This window comes from Mycteria americana, chromosome 1, assembly GCF_035582795.1.
Source record: "Mycteria americana isolate JAX WOST 10 ecotype Jacksonville Zoo and Gardens chromosome 1, USCA_MyAme_1.0, whole genome shotgun sequence".
In the NCBI taxonomy this organism is placed as follows: domain Eukaryota; kingdom Metazoa; phylum Chordata; class Aves; order Ciconiiformes; family Ciconiidae; genus Mycteria; species Mycteria americana.
This window is the reverse complement of record NC_134365.1, coordinates 17,721,643-17,738,562: the sequence shown is the minus strand read 5'-3', so window position 1 is coordinate 17,738,562 and position 16,920 is coordinate 17,721,643. Positions and strand designations below refer to the sequence as shown.

The window sequence follows — 16,920 nt, the reverse complement described above, 5'->3', positions numbered from 1 at the left end:
AACTGCCGAAGTCTGCATCTCCTATAGAATTATTTGCAGTTGCCTCAAAGAGATCTTTAATTCAGGGCTCCAGATCTACCTGCTGCTTTGCATGGCTCAGAGCAAAGCCTGAGCATGTCAGCGAAACCTGCCGCCGGGTACACGGCAGTCCCCGAGTCAGGCAGACGATGCTGATTTTGCCCTGAAAAGTAATTTTACTTTTTTTTCCCCTCCACAGGGAGAGTTTAAAAAAACATTTAAAAAAAAACAGTTTAACTTTGTTCTGGACGACGGGCCCGAGACGACAGGTGGCTACTGCGTGGGGAAGCGGCTGGGAGCGGCCGCGCAGCGCCTTCCCGCTGCACCTCCGCCCCTCGGAGCGCCGTTCCTGGCGGGGGCAGCGGGGCTGCAGCAGCGGTACCTGTTCCGCCCGCGCAGCCTCCACCCAGCGCAGCCCCCCGGCTGGGGCGGGCAGCTCTCCCGGCCGCCGGGGCGCGGGGCCGGGGCCGGCCGCCGAGAGGCGCCGGGTGGCGGGGCGGGAGCCCCGCGGGGCCGGACCCGGCCCGGCCCCCGCCGCCGCCGCCGCCGCCCGGGAGGGGCCGGGCGGGGCCGGCAGGAAACCCCGCCCCGGGCAGCGCCCGCCGCGCTCCGCGCAGGCTGCGCCGTTCAGCGCCGCCGCGGAACCGAGCGGAGCGGAGCGGAGCGGGGCGGCAGGATCGCGACGGGACGGGACAGCGCGGGGTGGCTCCGCAGTGTCGCGCAGCCACGCGGGACCGCGCCGCCCGTGCGTCGGCCCCGCCGCGGGGGGGCCCTCGGTATTTAATTTTCTTTTTTTTTTTGGCGAAGGAGACGAGCAGCAGGTTTATGCTAATCACCCTCTCGGGAGCGGCAGTGAGAGGAGGAGGAGGAGGAGGAGGAGAGGAGCCATTTTGAACTCACTTCAAAGTTTAAGGTGGAAAAGTTGGAGCTCTCCAGCCCGCTGCCCGGAGACGGGGACGGAGCGCGGGGCTCTGGGCCGGCGGAGCCCGGGCGGCGAGGGCGGCGGGGGGGGGTGCCGAGCCGGCGGCTGATGGATGAGGGCGGGCGGGCAGCCCGGCGGGTGGATGGATTGTGCGGCAGCCCTCTGCCCGGCATCGCTGCCCGCTGAGCCCCGGAGATGCTGCGGCTGTCCGCCGCCGCCTGCGTGTCCTGGGCCGCGCTGCTTTGCGCCCTGGCGCCGGCGGGCGGCGGGGACCTGCGGCCGCCCCGCGCTGCCCCGCTCCTCCACCTGCCCCCGGGGGCCGCGGGGCGCCGCGCCGCCGCCGAGCCGCCGGCGCTGCCGCCCGCCGGGCGCCTGAGGGCGGCGGGCGCCGCGCTGCGCCGCGGTCCGCCCGCCGAGCCCCGCGGGCCCCGCGGCGGCGGCGGCGGCGGCGGGCCCTGCCCGCGGCGCGCCCGGCGGCGGGCGGCCGCCGAGCCCCGCGGAGCCGCCGCCGGCTGCAGCCCGCTGCCGCGGGAGGAGGGCGGCGGGCGGCGAGGAGCGCGGCGGGCGCGGAGCCTCAACAGCCCGCCGCAGTTCCAGCTGCCCAGCTACCAGGTCTCCATCCCCGAGAACGAGCCGGCCGGCACGGCCGTCATCGTGCTGCGGGCCCAGGACCCCGATGAGGGGGAAGGCGGCCGGCTGGCGTACTCCATGGAGGCGCTCTTCGACGAGCGCTCCAACGACTACTTCTCTATCGACGCCGAGACGGGCAGCGTGGTCACTGCCCGCAGCCTCGACCGGGAGACGAAGGACACCCACGTGCTGAAGGTGACCGCTTCTGACCACGGCTCCCCACGCCGCCGCTCGGCCACCACCTATCTGACGGTGACCGTGAGCGACACCAACGACCACGAGCCGGTGTTCGAGCAGCCCGAGTACCGGGAGAGCATCCGGGAGAACCTGGAGGTGGGTTACGAGGTGCTGACCATCCGCGCCACCGACGGCGATGCCCCAGCCAATGCCAACATGCTTTACCGCCTGCTGGAGCCGGGAGCTGCTGACGGGGTCTTTGAGATCGACCCACGCTCCGGGGTTGTGAGGACCCGAGCCCCGGTGGACCGCGAGGAGGTCTCTGAGTACCACCTGGTGGTGGAAGCCAATGACCAGGGCAAGGATCCAGGACCACGCAGCGCCACGGCTATGGTGCACATCACCGTCGAGGACGAGAACGACAACTACCCTCAGTTCAGTGAGAAACGCTACCTGGTCCAGGTGCCAGAGGATGCCCCAGTGAACAGCCAGATACTGCAGGTGCAGGCCACAGATCGGGACCGGGGCAGCAATGCCCAGGTGCACTACAGCATCGTGAGCGGCAACCTGAAAGGCCAGTTCTACATCCACTCTTTCTCCGGTGCCATCGACCTGATCAACCCTCTGGATTATGAGACTATTCGGGAGTACACGCTCCGGATCAAAGCCCAGGATGGGGGCAGGCCTCCCTTGATCAACTCCAGTGGCATGGTGTCGGTGCAGGTTGTGGACGTGAATGACAATGCCCCCATCTTTGTGAGCACTCCCTTCCAGGCCACGGTGCTGGAGAATGTTCCTCTGGGCTACTCGGTGCTGCACATCCAGGCTGTGGACGCTGACTCCGGGGAGAATGCTCGCCTGGAGTACAAACTCATAGAGATGGCACCTTCCACCGGAGGTGCCCCTGTAGCAGGTGACTCTGGGTTCCCTTTTCAGATCAACAACAGCACGGGGTGGATCACGGTGGCTGCAGAGCTGGACCGAGAGACTGTGGAGAACTATCACTTTGGGGTGGAAGCCAGGGACCACGGCGTGCCAGTTATGACCTCCTCAGCCAGTGTGTCCATCACTGTCCTGGACGTAAACGACAACAACCCCACCTTCACGGAGAAGGTGTATCACCTCAGACTGAACGAGGACGCGGCTGTGGGCAGCAGTGTCCTGACCCTGACAGCAGTGGACAGGGACGTTAACAGCGTTGTGACTTACCAGATCACCAGTGGCAACACCAGGAACCGTTTTGCCATCACCAGTCAGAGCGGAGGGGGACTGATCACGCTGGCCTTGCCCCTGGATTACAAGCAGGAAAGGCAGTATGTGCTCACAGTCACTGCCTCTGATGGCACTCGCTTTGACACTGTTCAGGTCTTCATCAACGTCACAGATGCCAACACGCACCGCCCGGTCTTCCAGAGCTCCCACTACACAGTGAGCGTCAGTGAGGACAAGCCCATCGGCACCTCTATTGTCACCATCAGTGCCACCGATGAAGACACGGGGGAGAACGCAAGAATCACTTACATTTTGGACGATAACATCCCCCAGTTCCGCATCGACCCTGACACAGGCACCATCACCACCCTGATGGAGCTGGACTACGAGGACCAGGCCTCCTACACGTTGGCCATTACAGCCCATGACAACGGCATCCCCCAGAAATCGGACACCACCTACGTCGAGATCCTCATCCTGGATGCCAACGACAACGCGCCCCGCTTCCTGCGCGACCGCTACCAGGGGTCGGTTTTCGAGGATGTGCCGCTCTCCACCAGCGTCCTGCAGCTGTCTGCCACCGACCGCGACTCAGGCCTCAATGGCCGTCTCCTCTACACGTTCCAAGGTGGTGACGATGGAGATGGAGACTTCTACATTGAACCCACTTCTGGAGTGATACGCACGCTGCGCAAGCTGGACCGCGAGAATGTGGCTGTCTACAGCCTGCGGGCCTTTGCTGTGGACAGGGGCAGCCCACCACTGAAAGCCTCTGTGGATATCCAAGTGACTGTGCTGGACATCAACGACAACCCCCCTGTCTTTGAGAAGGATGAATTTGACATCTTTGTGGAGGAGAACAGCCCCGTGGGCTCTATTGTGGCACGGATCAGTGCAGCTGACCCCGACGAGGGGACCAATGCACAGATCATGTACCAGATCGTAGAGGGGAACATCCCTGAGGTCTTCCAGCTAGACTTGCTCAACGGAGACCTCACGGCCCTGATGGACCTGGATTATGAGAGCCGGACAGAGTACGTGATCGTGGTGCAGGCCACTTCTGCCCCTCTTGTGAGCCGGGCAACAGTGCACATCCGCCTCCTGGATCAGAACGATAACCCGCCCGTGCTGCAGGACTTCCAGATCCTCTTCAACAACTACGTGACCAACAAGTCTAACAGCTTCCCCTCCGGCGTGATTGGCAAGATCCCAGCTCACGATCCCGATGTGTCCGACAGCCTGGCCTACACCTTTGTGCAAGGCAATGAATTAAACTTGCTCCTTTTGGACTCTGCCACTGGGGAACTCAAACTCAGTCGTGATCTGGACAACAACAGACCCCTGGAAGCCCTCATGAAAGTGTCAGTCTCAGGTAAGCAAGCGTTCGAGGCTCATAAAGTGCATAATTTCTGCTTGTCAGACCAGTACGGGGGCATGGGCAGAAATAACCCACTTGCAGTTTAGTGCGCAGCTTTTGGTTTCCTGAGGCAGCAATTTATCTGTGAAGTTTTTGGAGAAGAACCACAAAAATGTATCAAGCCCATATGCTGTGGATTGAAGTGGTGCGTTGACGTTGTTTAGTAAACATGGATCACAAGGGTAAATAAATACGAGTGTGCGTGGAAGGGTATATACTCCCTCAGCTGAGGTGGTACCTTGGCTGAAGCTTTTCTGATGTGGTTGCATGAAGGTAATAAATGATGTAACTTGCATAGATGTAGGGAATGCACATGAATCTGTAATGCCATTTCCCCACCCTCTTTTTTTTTTCCCCCTCTGAAAAAAAAAAAGAAAAGTTGAGATTTGGTATCTCTGATTTTTTAGCAACAAAACATGTTTATTTCCTTCTGCATACTGGGAGGTTTGGCTGGTAGATCCTTAAACCTCAGACCAGTTCTTTGCTGGTGTGGCCTGGGTGGATGTGACGCTGGCGGAGCTGCGCTGGTTTGCATTGCTGCCGTGTGTTCCTGTGGGAAATGGCGACGCTGAAAGCAATGAGTTATGGCTGTGTAATAGCTGTGTAACGCTGCTAATTGCCCTGGAGTTGCTTTAGTAGAGCTAGGGGCTGATACTGGCCAAATACAGCCCCAAAATCCGGGCTGTTGGGGGGAGGGAGAGGAGGGGAGAGGGAGGAGTACTGTACCATTAACTTCCTCAGAGAATTTGTGTCTCTGTGTGTGTGAAGACTGTTCAATATCGTCCAGTATATACTGTTATATGAGCACTTATATATGCTCTTAGGATATTATTCTTTTTCTGCTCAGTTTCTTGTTTATCATGGAATTACTTTTTATGCCTCTAATTGTGGCATCAATCATGCAATGAGTAATTTCCTCTGCAGGTGCCACTCTATAAAGTTTACTGTGGACCTGATCCCATACTTCTGTTGACTTTCAGAGGTTTAACCAGATACATTCCTCGCCGCCTCTGCAACTGAAAGCTAATATTTGTATTCTTTCTGCAAAAAATAGCTGAAAGTACTAGGTACATAAAATGAGACTTTGGGACATGCTTCATTTCGGATGATTGTATTAAAAAAATAATAATCAAACTGTGGCGTAATCCTGGCAGCACTTGTTTTACTGTAAGTAGTCATGGCGTGCAGCGGGGCCTCGGGGGAGCGAGCCGCGCTCTCCCTTGTGTTTGCAGGCCTGAGGTCCTTTTTGCTTCAGGAAAATGAAAGTGATATTAACTGAACTGATTGAATTTGCTGCGGTGTATCAGCTGACAAGCCACTCCTGTTTCTTACAAAATGCTGGGGGGCAGCTAATGTGGTAAGGTAGCTCATAAATGCCGTTTCCGTGTCCTGTGAAGACTTGCAGAAAAAACAGACAGTTGGCTTGTGACCTTAAAGAAAAACATTTGGATTAAGGCGCAGGTGATTGCGTGGTCATTGTCTGGCTGAACCAGTAGCTCTTTATCTAGTAGCAGAAGATAAGAACTCAGCTTGTAGCAAGAAGCTTGGAAGAGACGTTTCATTAGACTAGATGAGGAGAGTGTTCAGAACAGAAAAATAGATGACATGAACTATTCCTTTCTCAATCTAATGATTTACACAGTTTAAGTGGATGAAATCTCAGGTAGGAATGAAGTCCTCTGTTTTCTTAAGTAACAGGAGCTTGATCATTCCAGCATCGCTTTCATGTTTGGTGAAGGTGTGAACTTTGAAACTCTGCTGTGATGTTGATCAAAACTGGCTGTCTGCTGCACGTCTTGAGATATTTGAAAGATTAAAGCTTTTTACGGGTAGGATTTTAAAATAATTTTGGCAATCACTGAGCTCCATTTGACGTTAATTTGGAGAAGTTTGCTGTTCGGAAATTGCAAGGGCAGAGTTTGGCAGCATGTGATTGTGTCCAGGAAAGTCTCACCTGCCTGCTTTCTCTGGTTTGTCTGATGCAGTCTTTAAAAAAAGACGGAGAAGAACCTCAGACAGACATACTCCACAGGGTTATCTGTAAGTGTTGCAAAATACCTGCAAATCATCTGCTAAAATGACCTGCCAGTTAACTGAAAAACCTGTCTATGGAGTAGCCATTGACCTCTCAACCCAGACAAACACCAAGTCCTGCCCTCCTCACAGCTGCTCTTCCGGTCAGGGAGGGATTGGAGCTCTTTATGAACTTGGGGAATTTGAGCTATATACGAGTCGGAAGTAACACTGCTGCTATAAAAATCTTATTTCCACCTAGCGATGTGTTGTGCTGTGGAGGCATGCAAGCGTGTGTGATGCTAGTGAGGAGCTGTGCTACTCAAATTAGTTTGAGACTTTGATACTTGGCTAAAACCAGCATTTTTTCATTTGATTTGGGGTTTATTCAAATAAGCACGATAATTTTGGCCTTCTGCATATAAACAAAGCCTTAAGAATCATGAAAACCAAGCAAACGAAGATAATAGATTTCGTAAAACCTGAGAACAGCACGCTTGGCCTTTAAAACTTACCGTAACAGTGTGAGCATGGCCAGAAGCTACGTGGGACGGTGGGCAGCCCTGGGCAGGCTCGGCGCGTGCGTGGCTCTGCCTTCGCCCTGGTGCCACAGTACCCGCTCGGCTGTGCCCCTGCAGCCCGTCAGGAGCCGGCCCAACCAAGGAGGGAAGATCGTGGGTGGTGTGGGTATTGGCGTTTTGCTTTGGGTCGGGAGGGAGCTTTTGAAGTCAGTCTATTTTGAAGTGAATCTCTCTGGGTGCCCTTCTGCCCGTGCCTGTTGCACCGAGCCGTCTGAGTGAACAAACCGGACCCCTTTTGAATGAAACTAATCCGGATGTGCTCCAGGGGTGCCCCCAAGGGTCCCTTAAAAAGACACATTCTCCTTTTTCTTTTGGTACCTTCAAGGCTTTCCTACAGAAAAGCAGAGCTTGGCTTTATATTCCCATGCCTGCACATAGCGTTGTTAGGTTTATGTTGTTTTAACAACTGGGGTGACGTCTGGACCCTGCTGAAATCCTGCCCTTGCTTTCCAGGGGGGCAGGATTTTACTCTGGGCTTCTGAAACAGGTGGTCAAGAGTCGATCAGTCTGTGATTTCTTAGTTTTATTAATAAATATATGGCTTAAATTGACAGGATCATTAAAAAGTTACTTTTGTCTACAGTGATGTTCACAACAACATCAGATTGGGATTTATTTGGTTGAAAAATGGGTTAAACATTGCTCAAGTCACATTGCGTTCACCCATGTTAAACATTATACCGCGGTCCCCGCTGGTGCTGGAGGGAAGGCTGGTGCTATCCTCAACTTTGCACAAATGTTGCACAAGTTTGCCTGGGTATCACGTTGCAAGCAAACGCTGCTGGCACCTGCTTGGCTGCGCTGCCACAAGCAGTCCCACTTATCATCAACGACAGCTCCCTGGGATACAATAGTGTGTGCGCAGACTCCTCTGGGAGCCCAGCCTAACTCGCCAGCGCAGACAAAACCCAACCTGACTGTGTGCTACAGCTTTCGAGTGGTCCAGATAAATGTAAAATACCATGGTATAACATACAATTTTGCGAAGGTAGTGCTCTTCAGGAGAGCTGGTTTCCTCAGTGAGGGATAGACACCCAAGCATTTTTGAGGGCATGCAAGCTCAAGTATCGCCTTTTACATTTCTTTGGCTTTTAATCTCCAGTGGCATTTAGTGAGATTGTTGACTATCAGCAAATACAAATTAAGATAGAGCTCGTTTGTGCTGCAGTAAACTTGGGATTTTTACTCCAGGCTTGTTAAAGGATCTTCATTATTATTGTAATTTAAAAGTCATTATGCTAATGATCCTGAATCTCCAGCTCTTGTGCCTTCTCCATACAAATGTAACAGAAGATGCAATGCTTTGGTTTAGCCCTTCCAATAAAAAGGTAAGGTCGCAGCTGTGCCTGAAATGGAAGGCATTGGGGGGTCATTTGTGTGTGTGAAGATTTGGGATTAAAGGGAAAAAAGAAACTCGAGGGAAAAGGTGTCTCTGTGCGCAGGGCACCTTTGGGCCCTGGCCTCACGCCCCTGCCTTTAGGGAACGGGGCAGGTGGGGCTGCTGGGGCCTTGTGAATTTTGGGGGGCAGATCCCGAGGGCGACCGGTTCTTTTAGGGGTGATGCTTCTGGCTGCCTGCGAGGACGTGCTTTCAGGGTGAGCGAGGGGCAGTTAGCACCCCAGCTGCTCTCCGTGGCCCCCCCAGGGGAACACATTCCCGCGCATGGTTGCGGTGGGATCCCTGCGAGTTACACAATCAGGAGGTGATGGAAACGGATGGGCAGAGGCTGCTCTCTCCCTCCCTCCGGGTGGGAAGAGGTGCGTCGTGTGTCCCGTGGCTGCAGGGCTTTTGCACGCTCGTGTTCCCGGGGACTTTGGGCGCTTGCACTTCATGCGTGCATCCTGCACTAGGGGAAGAGAAGGCAGCAGCTCGAGGGCTGCAAAGACCGGGGACAACGGTGAGGGACCTCCTTTAGAAAGATGGTGTGATACTGCGAGCTGTGGGATTGTAGCCTGGGTTGTTACTTGGTGTATTAAGTGGAGCTGAAGTGAAGGATGGCCTGTAATGGTTAGCAGTGGTGGTTTTGAACACTTACATTTATTTTCCTAAAATAACAAAGCAAGAATAGTGCCCATCATTTTAAAGTTAGGGTAGCTCCTGGACCTTCTGTGGCTCCCTAAATCCTTTATTGTGTCCATAGAGGTTCTATATTCTATTCTGTAGGTGAGAAGCATTTTAGATGTGCCTCCCTCCAGCCTGCAGGAATTTGACTTTCCCTCTTCAGCTGTATGATCTGTTCCAGCTGATAAAAAGTTGTGGCTGCCTTGTTGCTTTTGTATGTGCTTCCTTCCACTTCATCCCTGGATTTCATAGGAGTGGTGTATTTTTGTTTCAAAAGACAGGAAAATGTCTGTGGCTACGAGAGGAAAATATTTAGTGGAAGGCTGACTGACAAAATAACTTTTTACTGAGATAAAAGCTATCTTCTGCATGGAAATAAATCAAATAGGGAGTTATCTGCAGCTCAAGCTACTGTAAATAAGCAATTTCTTTGCTAAAATGGTTGTTCTCAGTAATAAAAAAAGAAATGTTTACTACAGCACACTTTAGAAAGTAAATGTTTTATCTCAAGTAAAAGCTATTTTGTCAGTCAGCTTCTTTCAGAAAATGCTAATGTGCAACGTAGCTGTCACTAAAACTGCTTGTTTCTCCCTGTTTCTGTCTGTGTGCAGTGCAGACTGTATATTCCCATTTTTTGTTACATAGTTTTTAACAAGATATTTCTACCTTAGTATGTCTTGGTGGTTGAAGCATACACAGATGGCACTTCTTAACCTGATCCCACAAAGTGAAACTTTGAACCATAAATACTAGAGATCACAATCAGTTCCTGGAGAGAAAAAAAAAATATTGTATATCAAAGCCCTACATAAACCCAAACTCAGCAATGCTGTTTAAAAACCCATAAGCATGTTTGTATTTGCAGCATCTTCTTGTTACGATTTCTGTACAAGCTATTGGGCTGCTTTGATTGAGAGGGTATGAGAAATGGCTTATTGAGGTTGCAGGGGTTTTTAGCTGGTTTTGTACACGCTTTGCTCAGTGTACCAATAATTTTATTTTATTTTTTTATTGCCTAAATGTTGATGCTTTTCTCAGTGATTTCTGGGAAAGAGGGAGACTTTAGGATAATAAGGAGAAGGTATAAGAAGAATGAGACTGAAGATGTGAGAGGGAGAAAGATCTACTAGGCTTTACTTGATAATCAAATCCCAAGGGATAGGAATTAAATTTAGATAAGTATGATGGTGGGAATGCCTGGAAAACTTTTTTCCCCTATTTTCAAATTATTTGCAAAGGGGGAGGTAGTTGTAATAACCATTTTTAAATTGGATTAGTAATTGGTTTATATTTTTTTATTACTTTTTGATTACTTTTTAAGCTTCAGGGTGTATTAATGAATTGGTTTCCTTGGTGTATTCCCTTGTTGTGATTTGCTTCCCTCTTAGAAGCCACTGAAGTGCACTTACTTCTGACCTGCACTTGCTGGTTGGAAAGAATCCTCTTTTGTTCTGTTGTTCTGGTCACACGTTTCCTTGCAGTTCAGAATTGGTTTAGGCTGGGGTTGTGGAGCCTGCCGCAAACTGCCAAATACTGTATAAACATCGAATTGTTGTCAAGGGTAATGACAAAAGAACCCTTTGTTTAGAATACAGGAACAGTTTTCTAGGTTTGGATGTTAGGATGATAGCAAACCTGCAGTAGAATTAGTGGTGGGGAAAGTAGGTGATGTGAAGCAGTAGGATTTTATACTTCATTATCTCCAACATCTCAAGCGCTACCTGAGGAAGTGGCTGGCTGCTGATAAAGTGTGTAATTTTACATTTGCTCATTGAATGGTCTGGTTTTCTTCAGCATATATACTTAACATGTTGGAACTCCCTTCCATTGTTGACTCGCATCTTTGAGCCGAATGGATTTTCTGAGACTTCCCCTGACTGAGTAAAGTAATGCTGGGTTTTAAGGTGACGTTAGGTGAAGGTAGGTAGCGTGCTCACCTCTCTTCTGGTAGGGCTCTTACTGGTGGGACCCTTAACAGACACTTGGATGGGAACCCAGGCATCCTCACATTTCCACCAGTCTGGTCAGAGGATGGCCCTGGTGTCTCCCAGCATCTTCAAGGAAGGGCTGGGGAGACTCATCCGTGGTCTCCTGCCTGCTCCTCGGGATGTGCTGCAGGTGTGCCAGACGCCCCTGCAGCTGGTGGGTTGTCTCCGGCGTTTTGGCTGGCTGGGTGCTCAGGGTTCATGGGTTCAGGGGCATGTGATAGCACGCAACACCTATGACGGTGTTTACGGTTCAGCCAGATGCGTAGCTGCTGCATACGTTGGCATAGCTGAGCTCGCTTTCATCTGGTTGTTTTGGGTACAGACAGCAGTGACTGCACCGTAGCATGGCTTCGGCTTGCGATTTCACTGGGCCCCTCAATTCCCTCGTGGGTCAGGTGAGACTGATACAAAGATTGTGGGAACGTGACCGCTCTAAAAGTTGGGAGCAGAATTACTTTCTGGGCAGGAAACAAGCAAATGTGAAGCAGAAACCTCTCATAAGCCTGCATGCTACAAATACCTTTTCAATATTTAGCAGCGTAGGCAACTCTACCTGTAACGCTCATGCATGGAAGATGAGTAAGGGGAGGATCAAATGTCAGACACAGGATCTAAGCTCTGCATCCCTTCTCCCTCTCTTTTATAAGCCCTCAGGATTTTGAGAGCAAGTTGGTGGGGACAGACTCGCTACATTTGAGTGCTTGAGATAACAACACAACTTATCTGCTTACCTCAGTATTGCCTAATTTACAGGGTTTGGGCAACCGTCTCTGTTGGCTTCCTTTGGCATACTGACTTGTATTTCCAAAAATACCTACACAGAGTCTCTAGGAAATGTAGGAGGGTTAGAAGAGCTGAAGATACTCAGATCAGATCTAATGACTCTTTTTGGCAATCTTCCATGTTATAGTCTTTCTGTCCTGGTTTCTGTGGGAATGATGATGTTTTTAGGTAAAATAGTACTCCAGCTACACTGACATTGACTTTGCCATTTAAGAAACAAGTATGGCAGTGCTGTCTTTTATGAATGATAGGCTTTTTTGTTGTCTGCTCCTTTTTTAAGACTATTTGGCAAAAAGATTGCATAAATCAGAGTACAGAACAAGTTGAGGAGGGGCTCAGTTCTTCAAAGCCTTGTTCACAGTGGTTGTCCACTTGAAAGAAAGAACATCTGAGACCTGATTAAATTCGGTTTTGCCACTTTGTGTTTCTGTGACAAGTGACAGTTTTATTATTTCCCCTCCCCCCTCCAGTGCAGCTCTTTTTCCAGTGTTGAAAAACACTGAACTATTTATAGATGTAACACAAGTTTCCAAAAGGGGCAGGATGTACCCTTCATGGAAGATTTTGAAATCTGCCATTGAGCGATCTCTTGTTTGTTTGGTGAGGATTTGCCTAAGATGCTTTTTTGTAAGACGCGGGTGCGTACACTTCGGATGAGGTTTCATTGCAATGTGTTAATTTTGTTGGATTGAAACAGTGTAATCAAAGGTACAGCTTGGCTCTTATGGTCAGATTTGTATCACCTACCATGATCTGCCCAAGAAATCAGGTGTCTCTTCAAAGGTGGTCAGGTAGGTTGCAGCCATGACTGGCTGATAGGCAGGAGGGCTGCTGGCTGGAGATGCCCATTGCACCCCACTCATTAACGAGGGAACATAAATGACTGAGTTGGGCTAATTGCGTTGTTGGGTGGCTAAAGTTCAGTGGGATGAACCCACCCTGAATGTGTGTGCCAGGACGGAAGGGTTTGTTTTCTTTTGTAGTGATGATTGTACTTACTTCTGTTACAGCAAACTACCTGTAGTAACAGGCTTAGCAGACTAGATGGAGAAAGGATGGGGGAGGCTATAATTTGCAAACAGGAAAATGTTTTGCCATGAATAATGTTAGGAGAGACTTTAAATATTGTCAAGAGTTTGAGTGAATGAAGGGGGAAACTATGCTTTTATGGGGATTTGGCATTCAACAAGGAAATAAAATTTTAAAATACTTCAGAAATTATGATCTTTGCACTTGAAAAAAAAAGCAATTGGACAGAAAAGTAGGATTTGCTGAAGAGAAAGGAAAACTTTTGGACTTTGTTTTAACAAGTCGTTAATGCTGCTGAGCTGTAACCGCCTTCGTATTTATTCCAGTATTTACACTTGACAAGCACAAAAAACCCAAATAAATGAAAGGGTAAACCTGTAATAAATCCTCAGGGGACCACGTAATAAACATAGACATGTTACGCTTATCAAATACAAAGGAAAGTAATCTGTTTTCAACACCATTACTGAGCATGTGATAGATGCTACATTCTGTCAGATCTCCAGCACTTTTGGAAATGATGCATCTGGTCAAAATATTTCATCGCTTTTTGAAGGAGGGAGAAGGAGAGGCCACAGTTAACAACTATTGTCAGCATGGCATCTCCTGCCTGCTGTGGAGTCTGTGGGCTAGATCCAGTTTCAGGGAGAAGCAAAAGCATCTGGACCCCACCAAAAGGGGCAAAGCAGGGACTATATTATCAGATTTGAGTTTCGCAGACATGATGGCCAGCACCTCGCAGTCTGTCTTGGCTGTTAAATCCCAACAGGCTGTGAGGTTTGGAAGCAAATGTACTCAAGGTGATTCTCTGTAGTTGCCATGCCACCTGAGCACACATCATGGACACAAAGAGCTGCTGGATCGGTTGGATTTGCTCTTTCCTTTCACTAGCTCCAGATCAGACTCCTTGACCCTATTCAAAACTGATGTTAGCAAGTCACTGAGTTTATTGGATTGAATTTATGTCATAGCACTTCTGGACTTTCCAGGAACCAGCCCAGCCCAGCCTCTCATTTACTTGAGTGCTTGCAGTGATGTTGATGCTGGGCCTGATTCTAAAGGAGACCCTTTAATATCCAAGCTGTGATTTTTATTTTTTAAATTTATTTGTATATTTAGCTGTCTGAATTTAGTTTAAAACACATAAAAGCTGTCCACACTAGTGCATTGCTTGTTTTAGCAGTGCGTGACTGCCAGCCACCGGACACGGCAGGCACCGCTCAGCATGGCTAGGAAGAGGCGTTTGGCACCTTTCACAGCTTAGGTCCAGTAGAGGATTTATATCTAACCATCAAATGCCACAGCGCCTCACTTTTAGGTGCCTGTTCCCTGCAGCGGTATCCTGTTTTAGGCAGTTAAGTGTCCTATAAGGTGGGAGTACTTGAAATACCATCCCGCTACAGCTTGGGCACTTCACTCAGCATAGCGATCAGGACACTTAGCGAGGGCAGAGATGGGCTGGGCTCCAGCCCTTGATCTCAAAGCTCTTACTGTGCTATACATTAACGAGGAGCCGAATAAAGTACAGAAGCTGTTGTGGGACTCATGTTTCCCATCTCTTAGGCAAGTGCTGTAAGCTACAGGGTCATGCTCACACTTGCAGGGCGCTGGAGAGGAGGCTTTCTGGCTCACGTTCATGTATGTGGGCACCTCCGCTTCAGTTGAGCAGCGGTATGGGCAGTCTGGCTTTGACCCTCAGCTGCTGGATTTTGTTTAGGCCATAATAAAAGCTGGATCATGAACCATTCAGGCCACGTCAGGACTAGGTCCGTTCTGGCTGTAGGCAGGGACTCAGCTCTTCCCACCTGGGAACTCAAAGGTAAAATAAACAAGAACCCCAGGGCTTTCCAGGGAGTACTTTCCTATTGATTAGAGCCGGTTTGTTTGTCTTCTGGCTTTAACTATTTGTAAATGTACTTCGCTTTTATGTGGAGCAGCCCCCACATGGGCTAAAGGGTCAGTTATGGAAGGATTCACAGGCTTAGACTTAAATTACGCTGCTAAATATCCAGAGTTCAACCCATCTTCGCCTACTGTTTAATCCTCTTTCTCACTGCAGTTTGCAGTGATGATAGACTTGCTGGTAATTATCAACATGTTGCCGCTCGTTGCTTGGATCCTGTGGGTTTTCCCGCAATGTGCTTGTTGACGCTACAACTGGCCGACATTGTCCTGACACATACGGTAAAGGTCTCTTGGCAGCAATGACTGGGTTGAACTATCTCGTTGGTTGACTCGGTTTCCCCTCTCACAGGGTGTATTTCTGATGTTGGTCTCCTTTTATTGACACTGTAATTTAGCAATGTGTGCTCTGCATGATGAGCTCTCTGTCTGGCAGATAATTGTCTGCTAGTTTAAATCCTGTCTTAACTTCAGTTTCTTGAGATCATGAAACCTGCTGGTGCCTTCTGGTTGGTTTTGCAGGCTGTTTGCAAAAGGATTCGTTATGAGCTAAAGCGATGTGGGCAAATTTCTGTGAGTTTTTTGGAATGTTAGGTAACACAGGTTGACTTTTAGGTCCTTCTTGCTAAGCTACCCAACATTTTTCTGCATTGAGTTTGGCAATCTAACACTTGAGCTTGTTGACCAAGCTGCTGACAGCAGGTGCTGGTTGTTTGCACTGGTTATGCAAAGTGGGAACCCTGGGTACATTTTAGGACCTGGTGGATGTTGAAAGCATGTTACACAGAACATGCTCGTGTTCCTCTTTCCTTCTTGCTTTTCTTCTTCTCCCCTCTCCCTTCGCATTCATTGGATCTGTTTGCTGTGTGCAGTTTCACAGCGAGGTGCCGCGTCTGTGGAGTTTGCCTGCTGCAAGTTTGTACAGGGCCATGCGCAGCGGAGACCTCGCGGGGGCTGCTTTTGTAATACCTGCTGTAAATAACTAGGATAACCACCAGACATCGACTGACCAACAGCTCCATGAGATAGCCAGATACAGACAGCGGCACGGGGGACCGCCCCAGGCCCAGCCGATGGTGTGTCCGGCAGGCGTTGGGAGCTGGCTGGCACCTGCCCACCAGGCACGGTGCTTGCCAATGGTGTGGCAGCATCCTTTCTCTCTGCCTTCCCTCTTGCCTTGGGGGAGGCACGGCATGTTTCTCATCCACCCCTCGCCCGCTTCTGAGCACTGTGCTGTTACTTGCTATTAGGTGGATGCGTTGGCCCAAGGTGAGGGGCATGGTCCGTCCCTTCCAGGGATGCCCGCGAGATGCTCCCAGTGAACCGGTGCCAGCCATCGCTTCGCCTATGCAGCCCTCATACTTCCAGTGGCCGTTTTGGGGTTGGGACCTCAGTGGTGCTGGCTGTCAGGTGCAGCTTCCAGAGGTTTTGCAGCCACAATCCTTTGACGCTGCCCTTGCGCAGGGTCTCAGGGGCCATGGCATGAAGTGGTGATGGTCCCACAGAGGTTTTGCTGCCCGTCACGGGCAGTTGCAGGATGGCTGTGGCCAGCCCCAAGTTGCGGGGCAAGCTGAGTGTTGGTGCTTGTTGTCTTTGCAGTCCGTGGGAGCAACACCTGTACCTATGAACTGGGAATTTGGCCCAGTTTGGGTATAAATGGTGGTTTGGAGTTTTTTCCTATCCCTGTGACAAGTTGCAGTCACCTTTACTGGCTGGTTCCTTTGTGCACTGTCCCCCTTTGACTCAGCTAATAGCGGTGTCTGGGACTTTATTCAGCGTTAAGAGGCTTTAAACTAAGACATTCCTATTTACTACCAACAGCATTGATGGACATGACTGATTAATGGCAATAAACTCAGGTGAGAACTGAGAGACGAGGATACTTTTTATATTGTATGCAGGGAACTTGTTTGTTTTGTATGAATGAGTTTTACAAACTTTTGTATGATCTGCTTTTAAAATATGTCCCTTGCCAAATGGTTGGGGATTTCTTAAGCTGAGATGACTGATTCACTCCTTGGCTCAGTTAATGTGCATCAGGCTGTGCTGAAGCCAAGATGCTGAGTTGATCAGATAAAATTACCCAAATTCTTTACACCACCGGTGGCAGTGGAGCATCCATCCTTTTTTTTTCCTGGGGCAAAGTCCTCCAGGAGAGGCCGTTTTGCCTGCTCTGATGTGGTGTCA

General features: G+C 50.1%; 1 protein-coding gene across 7 annotated transcripts in view; it reads left to right on the top strand.

Annotated features, from left to right (window-relative positions):
- The first annotated feature begins 613 nt into the window (after positions 1-613).
- The window catches only part of CELSR1 (cadherin EGF LAG seven-pass G-type receptor 1), a 173,277-nt gene continuing 156,970 nt past the window's right edge, over positions 614-16,920 (top strand). For 5 of the 7 annotated variants that reach the window (XM_075492295.1, XM_075492274.1, XM_075492267.1 and 2 more), the window contains exon 1: positions 1,522-4,331. In XM_075492295.1, the coding sequence (XP_075348410.1) occupies positions 1,649-4,331 (2,683 nt within the window). In that variant the 5' untranslated portion in view covers positions 1,522-1,648. Of the gene's footprint in view, positions 4,332-16,920 lie in introns of all 7 variants that reach the window. The other 2 variants (XM_075492249.1, XM_075492302.1) reach the window with 2 other exon arrangements.